Raw genomic sequence first — 8,399 nt, forward strand, 5'->3', positions numbered from 1 at the left:
CTGGTTAGTTGTATCGAAGTTGTGACAATTATGAATTAAGATCAGAGCACCAAGCTTTGGAGCCATTACCAGGATTTGTTCGAGCCTGGAGATCACAATTTCGTGCACCAACTTCTCAAGTGGGCAATTTTCAAATTCTTTTCATTTTGAATTCTTTTACAAAGAGTTGAAAAAGCATGGAAAGCATCATTCTTACGAGCTAGGAAGAGAACTCAACCGAATCTAGAGTAGTCATCTACCACCACCAAACCATAATGTTTACCTCCTAAACTTTGAGTTCTAGTTGGACCAAAAAGATCAATATACAACATTTCTAATGGCCTTTTGGTAGAAATTCCATCTTTTGGTTTAAAAGAGGATTTTACTTGTTTGCCTAATTGACAAGCATCACAAGTAATATCCTTATCAAATTTAATGTTTGGAATTCCTCTTACCAAATTTTTCTTAACAAGCTTAGAAATTTGGTACATGCTTGCATGACCCAATTTCTTATGCCAAAGCCATTTTTTAGATTTAAGAGATGTAAAGCATGTCACTTTTTGATCTTTTAAATCCTCAAGAGTCAATCCATACACATTATTACATCTTTTGGCTTCAAACAATATTTCACCAAATTTTTCACAAATAATTAAGCAATCCAATTTTCTAAAAATAACTTCATAACCAAGATCACATAATTGGCTAATGCTTAGTAAATTGTGTTTCAAACCATCAACAAGTAAAACATCATTTATGAAAGAAGAGAAATTTTTACCAACTTTTCCAATGGCCACTATTTTTCCTTTTTTCATTATCACCGAAAGTGACAAACCCTCCATCATATTCATCAAGCTTAATGAAGAAGGTTGCCTTTCCGGTCATATGCCTAGAGCATCCACTATCCATATACCACATATTGTCCTTTTGCTTGGATGCTAGGCAAACCTACAAAATAAGCTCAACTGACCTTAGGTATCCAAATTTTTTTTTGGATCCTTTCACGTCAAACCATCTTCTTTGTCCCAAGCCATTGTAGTCACAAACAATTATACAAACTTTGTTTCCAATCATTCTTTTATCAAAAAAACACTGAATAGGAAAGTGACCATTCCGGTTGCATAATCTACAAAATCTGTGAGTAGCTGTTTTCACAAAGTTTGTTGGGTTTTGAAACCTTACATCATTTGAGGATGATGACATGTTTGTAAAAGTAGATTTTCCAACAGATTTTGTAGTTTTATGAAAATCCAATCTAACTTTATCATAAAGAGGTTTTTGACTAGCCAAGAGTTGGTTTAAATTTTCTGAACTTTGAGCAAAAGTGGCTAAGTCCTCTTTGAGTCTTTTTACCTCTTTGAGCAGCTTCTCATTTTCTTCAAAGCAATTTAGATATGCAACCACATAATGCTATGTTTCACAACCTTTTATTTTAGCTTTCAACCGCTTGTTTTCTTCCACAAGATTAACAGCGGTTTCAGCCTCTCTCAATTTTTCTTTAAGAAAATGATTTTCAGCTTTAAGAATTTCAATTTGAGACTCAAGATTTTGGTTTTCATTTAAGAAACATCTAATTTTTTCAGAAAGGTGATCTATCATGAGATGAAGGTCTTCAGTGTCAGGGTTACGTAAAACTACCTGTTCTACGTGATCTGCCATGAGGCAAGTTTGAGACTTGGTTTTTGTTTCTTCATCTTCATCAGAATCGTTTTCCAAGTCTTCCCAAGAAGCCATGAGTCCCTTCTTCTTTTCCTTTTTCGACTTCTCCTCCTTCTTTAGTTTTGAGCAATCAGATTTGAAGTGTCCAGCCTCTTTGCAGTTGTAGCAGATCACCTTGCTGAAATCCTTCTTCCTTGAGCTTCTTCCTCTGTTTTTCTCCTTTAGTTTCACCATTTTTCTGAATTTCTTAGCAAACAAAATAAAATCATTTTCAGAGGAGTTATCACTGGATTCATCATCCAGAGGGTTAGTAACAGATTTAGAAGCTATTCCTTTCTTTTTTGTATCCTTTTTCAAATAAGTGTTTTCAAAAAGCAAGTAAGTTTTCTCTCAAATCATCATATTTCATGGAATCAAGACCACTACTCTCAAAAATTACTATCGCTTTAATTTCCCACTCTTTTGTGAGACTTCTCAAAATTCTCCTCACAAGCACATATTTAGGATACGTGATCCCCATAGCATCCAAGCCATTGATGATGATGTTGAATATTTTGAACAGATCATCAATAGATTCTCCTTCCTTCATTGAGAACATTTCATACTCTCTGTTTAGCATGTCAATTCTGGTCTTCTTCACTAGGATTGTGCCTTCATGAGTGACTTGTAATTTGTCCCAGATTTCCTTTGCTATTGTGCATCTTGATACTCGTCGGTATTCTTCGAAGCTAATTGCACAGTTAAGCAAGTTGATAGCTTTGGCATTGAGCTCCACCTTTTTTCTGTCTTCTTTGGTCCAGCTGGCTTCACCCTTGAGAGAGACCACACCATCTGCTCCTGTGGTGGTTGGGAATTGGGGACCTTCTAGGATTATTTTCCAGAGCCTGTAATCTATTGACTGAACAAAAATCTTCATTCTTTCCTTCCAATAGGTGTAGTTCTCACTACAAAAAATTTTGGTAAAAACGGCGGTTTTTTTTGGTATTTACGGCGGTTTAAACCGCCATTATTACCAAGTACGGCGGTTTTGAAAAGCGACGTAATTCTGGGCGCCATTCTGGTTATTACGGCGGTTTTTTGAAAACCGCCACAATTCCCTGAGGTTAAAACGGCGGTTTTCTGCTGGGTTAAAACGGCGGTTCAAACCGCCATTATTTCCAGGTTAAAACGGCGGTTTTTTACTGGGTTAAAATGGCGGTTCAAACCGCCGTTATTTCTAGGTTAAAACGGCGGTTTAAGAGTTGGTTAAAATGGCAGTTTAAACCGCCATTATTACCCTCACAGAATGGCATTTTAGTCGGTTAAAATGGCATTTTTGAACCGCCGTTTTTACCCTAATAGTGGCATTTTAGTCGGTTAAAACGGCATTTTTGAACCGCCGATAGATCAGCTTTCAATAGAATCTATATATATCAATCAACAAATACAAATTGGGCCAATGCAGGCTTCTATACTTATTTCTAGAGATTAAAGGCCACATGCAAATCTTGTATGTGAAATATGGAGTAAAGCATACCTGATTTGCATCCCATCTTCTATACCTTGTTGCGCTTCTTCTTCTTCGTCGTCTTCAAAAAACGCATTCATATTGCTGATCTCTGCAACATTATTTTAATAGGAACATGTAAGAATGCGTAGGATAAAAGGGATATATATAAATAACAAGAAAAACAAGGGCATGCAGGTGGAACTAACAAGACCTTTGGATTAAGGGGAATCTGCCAGTGAAGGTTGAGAAGGTGAGGAGAAAAATAGCAAGGGAGAAGTAGGAAGAGGAAGAGAAGCTGAAAAGAGACTGAGACATGGTTAAGGAGTTACCAAAGAAAATTATACTTGAAAAGTTGCAACAAAAATTTAGAATTCTTACTTGTATAATTAGGAGTAAGCTTAGTGCAGGGTAGAAAGCCATGATTTGGTGGAGGCTTCCACAGTTTCTCATAATCTGAATCCCATCTTGAATCATTCAACTGTAAAAAAAAGAATCAGAACACTGAAGTTGAAAGTTTTGTTTGCCATGATTTATAATATTCACCAAGATACACAACACCTCAAAATAGCTGAGAATCACAGCCTCCAAATTTTACAAATTTTAAAAGGTTTAATGAGTAAAATTTAACCAACTTTAATTTGTTTATAACAGTAACAGTGCATTCTAATACTTGTTATTAATTTGATCACATTCTCAGCATCCAAAAAAAATCATAATAAATCAGCTAGAAAGGTTAGTAATGACAAAAACTTTAGAAGCAGCAAATGATCCACAACTGATGGATACTAATAAGCATATGACTGATTTCTACAACTGAAAGTTCAGTAATGAATCTAAAGTGATGACAAAGCCAAACTTTCTAATTAATGAACAGTCACTGTACTACCAGGGTATGCTAATATACATGTATGAGTTACACTTAGCTAAGTCTAACTATTCATCTAGTATAACTAACTAAACAGCTTCTAACTACTTCTAATTCTAACTGACTGAGCTGGCAGCTGAGTAAACTACAATCCCTCAAACTATCATGAAATTATGATATAAATTGAAATTATTTACACTTAATACAGAATAAACTTCGAAAAAAGTTAATAAATCCTCACTTTAAACCAGTCTTGGGCATTAACTAAATCTGAACGTTGGGAAAGCTGTCGCTGGAGGAGATGTCACCGGAGAAGATCTTCGTTGGAGGAGATCGTAAGAGAACACGAGAGAGAGGTCACTGCAGTAGCGTCGTACACGAGCTTCAACTTTCAACCAAGTGTTTCTGTAACTAGGAATGTTCAATGTGTGTTTTTATATACAAGTGATAAAGGCGGTTCAAAACCGCCATAATGACTAAACTGCCATCAAATACAAATTTATTACTGGCAGCGACCAAAAGTGCCATAATATCCAAATATTACGGCGGTTTTTTGAAACCGCCATAATATAAATGCCATTTTAAACTTCTTTTTTTGTAGTGTCTTTCCATTAAAGAGAGGAGGTCTGTTGCTTGACTGCCCTTCTGTCAGAGTATAGGCCACCAGGTCTGAGCCACTGTTTTCTGCCATCAGAATCTTTTCTCCAAGCTACAAAGCTTGATATCTTTGAGACCAAGCTCTGATACCAATTGATGGTAATTAGTGGCTAAGAGAAGGAGGGGTTGAATCTTAGCCCATTTTCGCTGAGTAACACTTGCTGTCCTTTGAAATAAATTCAGGAGATTTGTCTTCTTTTTGTCTCGTAACTAGTCAAGAGACATTTTTATTTTGTCTCGTAACCAGTCAGGAGATATTTTTCAATTTTGTCTCCTATGCAACAGAATCAGAAATGGAGTAGAAGAGAGAGAGAGAATCATACCAAGAAGTATCCTGGTTTAGCTGTTAAGTGCAATGCAGCCTACATTCAGTCTCCATCACAACTATGATGGAATTTCACTATAATCATACAAATTACAAACACCAATTCTCCCTAGGAACTACCTTTCCTATCCGAGACAAGTCCAGAATCTATCCCCAATCCTGAACTTGACTTGGTCACCTGCCAAGCTTTCAACTGCTAAGTGCTAACCCAACTTGCAAGGAGATTCCCACAGAGTCATGATACACAACACAGATGTACAAAGGACCTCTAGGACATCTATAGCTTTTTCTTTAATTTTGTACTCTCTACCTCTTTCCGCTCACTGGCTTTTTCTTACAAACCTCACATTGTTTGCCTTTTTCACCATGAGACTCAAGACAAACAAAACTAAAGAAAATACAAAATGAAACACATTGAAGGAGAAGATCTTCTGTTAACTTGGGTAGCTATGAGAACTCTGTGCTTTCTCTCTATGCTGCAAGCCTTGGTCGTTCACCCTTATTATAGAAGGGGAAGCTTCCAAAGTTGAAACCGGTCCAACCGAGCTAACTTCTTCTTCTTCAAACATCAAATCCAGTTCGGACAGAGAGAAGAGAGAGGGAACCAAAAAGCAAAACCAACATGAAATTACCTCTCTCTTATCCCTTTTCTTCAAGCTTCATCAATCTGAGCATTCCATCTTGACATGGTCCCCAAGAAGGATTTCTGACTCTTGATGAACACTTGATCCTTGATAGCTCCTCCTGCTCCACTTCTGCTTCCTCCTCCACATAGCTACAGTAGCTACCTTCTGTGATGGATGAAAAAAGTAGAGACGAGCCATACCCCAGGGATCTTTTTCTCTGACCAAATTGGATCTTCGACCATTTTTAGGCATGGTGATTCTGAGACTTTTTCACCACATCTTACCATAAGTGGCAAAGATCTCAGCCACACCATACTGTAGATCTTCCTTTTGCAAGAGCCATCATCACCTTGGCCTCTTGCTTGTCCATAGCTTCTGTTTCTTGCACCTCTCTTCTGATAACTTGCATATCCTCCCTTCCTGATGATATGACCGAAAGCAAAGAAAGAGAAGAGAGAAAAGAGTGAAATGCTTTTACAAGAAGTAAAGAAGGTAATTAAAATTAATTAATTAACCACTTCCCTTTTCCCAAGCCTAGTAACGTGTGAGAGCAATAATAGCAATCAAATCAATGTAAGCTTTCTCTCTCATATTACCAAGGCATGTAGTAAATCCAAGTTGATTAAAATTTGAGTTTCATATCCCATTGAAAGGAAGTAACCGTGGAAGGCATGCACTCAATTTGAATTTAGATCCCACCAAAGTAAATGGGTAATAGAAACCACATGCTCCATTTTCTTTTAATTCGGACCAAGTTTTGTTGGTCTTGTAACAAGGATTATTTTTGGGCTTGCATAATAATTTCCTGGCGCAAATACCATAATAATTCAACTATATATCATATAGCATTTTTGCACAAGGCTGGATATTATTATTATCACATTGGGCTTGATTTTCTTGTTGTCCAACACCAAATCTGCATACCTCAACAAAATTGTTAAATAATCAATTTATAATTAGATTAATAATAACCAAAAATTAAATTAACAATTTTGTAAATAATATTTTTAACAATGTTTAATCAACACCATAATTTAAAGTTTTTCAAACTCAACACATTCTAACTTTGTTAACAATTTTTTAAAATATTCTAACTTTCAAAGCATTCTAACAATCCAAAACATTTGAAATACAAATTCAAGAAAGCACAAAATAACATGATGAAACATCACTAGCAATGTATATGGCAAAATGCTGTAATTAATCGGCAAAAACCAGCAGTTCTAACAGCAATATGAATCAGGAAAGTAAGCATTAAAATAGTAATTTTCTACCAAAGCAATAGCAATCAGCGAATCATCAAAACAATTAAGCATTGCTCAAACAAATTTAGCATCAAATCTTCAGCTAAATTAACAGTAAAATACAAAATTAATGATTCAAACCAATTCAAAGAATTATAGCAATAAGAATCGACAATCTTAGATAATAATTCCAAACACATTGAGCAGAGATCAGAACCTGGCAATCTAACTAAATTATCCTAACTTAACCACCTAAAATCAACTACAATAGAAATTAATCTACCTAAACTATGTTCCAAAATCTTTATTCAGGCAAGTTCAATGAAAAGATTTAACTCAAATCAATAGGATGCCTTAAAACAATTTTCTTGAAAATTAATTATTCTAAGTAAATAGCTAAAACTAATTTTTTTTCATGTGGTTGGATGAAAAATTCACAACTTTAGGTTCTTTTCCTATTCCCTACGATTCCAAACATACATGCATAAGAGTAGGGATGTCAATGGGGCAGGGCGGGGGCGAGGGATGCCTCCCTACTCCCCATCCTCGCCCTCAGATTTGCTCCCCATCCCCGTCCCCATTCCCCGCCGTGGGGGAATATTGCTCCCCATCCCCATTCTCCACGGGCCCCATTCCCCGCGGGGACCCCATTCCTCATCTACATAATAGTTCTAACTAATTATTAATTTCCATATGAATAGAGCTACAAGAATCTATCTTATACAAAAACTGCAAGATTTTATACAAAAAGTCTAAATGACACGATGGTGACTTCTTTCGAAATAACGCAATGGGGGGACGCAACGACGAGCCAAAGGAAAAAGCAGTGGACGAGGTGGGAGACGCGGCAACAGAGAGGAGAATGGACACGACGGCAGAGTTACGAAAAGGAACGCCGCAAATAGAAATTACGACGCGGTAAGGGTGATGGCACGGTGAAGTGTGACGATGCGGTGAGAAAGGTGACGAGGGGGTGGTTGCAGAGAGGTTGGATGGAGTATGGACAGCCTTAGGGATCTCTGAATTGAAGAGGGGTTATGCAAATAAAGATTAGGAGTTTTGAGTTTTTATATATATGTGTGTGTGAGAAATGACTAAAAAACATATATGAGAAATAAACTATTAAGGATAATTTAAGGAATTCATAAATTTCGGGGAATAGCGGGGACAGGGCGGAAATCCCCGCTCGGGTCCCCGCGCCTGCTTCGGAGAAATTTTGTCTCCCATTCCCATCCTGCGAAAAAAATTCTCCAGAATCGGATCCCCATTCGGGGCAGTCCCCGCAGGGATCCCCGCGTCTGAGGGAATTTTGCCATCCCTACATAAGAGAAAGAAACCTAAATACTGTTCTTTATGTTCATCCAAACCTACCAAAAATTAAAGACAATATATATACAAACCAAAGAAAAAGAGAAAGTGCATCTAAACTAAACCAAAGTTCAAGATATATACAAACTAACATAAGGTGCGAATAATCAAAAGGATAAAAATGACAGTCATCCAATAATAAAAAAATGAAAGTAAGAACTAAAAGAAGGAAAAAAAAGTGTTCAAAATT

At 36.7% G+C, this 8,399-nt stretch overlaps 1 protein-coding gene and 1 long non-coding RNA gene across 2 annotated transcripts in view; both read right to left on the reverse strand.

Moving 5' to 3' along the window:
• LOC107620431 lies at positions 2,003–2,551 on the reverse strand. Its single transcript, XM_016322591.1, has one exon. The coding sequence runs from the start codon at positions 2,549–2,551 to the stop codon at positions 2,003–2,005; it is 549 nt and encodes a 182-aa protein (XP_016178077.1).
• Positions 3,105–8,399, reverse strand: part of LOC110267551 — a 15,431-nt gene continuing 10,136 nt past the window's right edge. Inside the window, exons 2-4 of the long non-coding RNA XR_002355304.1 lie at positions 3,503–3,602; positions 3,336–3,419; positions 3,105–3,233 (exon numbers count right to left, since the gene is read on the reverse strand). This is a non-coding gene — a long non-coding RNA (uncharacterized LOC110267551). The remainder of the gene's footprint in view (positions 3,234–3,335; positions 3,420–3,502; positions 3,603–8,399) is intronic.

This window comes from Arachis ipaensis, chromosome B10 (genome assembly GCF_000816755.2).
Source record: "Arachis ipaensis cultivar K30076 chromosome B10, Araip1.1, whole genome shotgun sequence".
Lineage (NCBI taxonomy): Eukaryota > Viridiplantae > Streptophyta > Magnoliopsida > Fabales > Fabaceae > Arachis > Arachis ipaensis.

Bases quoted from the DNA above. Each gene is read 5' to 3' on its own strand.
- LOC107620431 (XM_016322591.1), bottom strand. From the start codon at position 2,551: ATGAAGATTTTTGTTCAGTCAATAGATTACAGGCTCTGGAAAATAATC.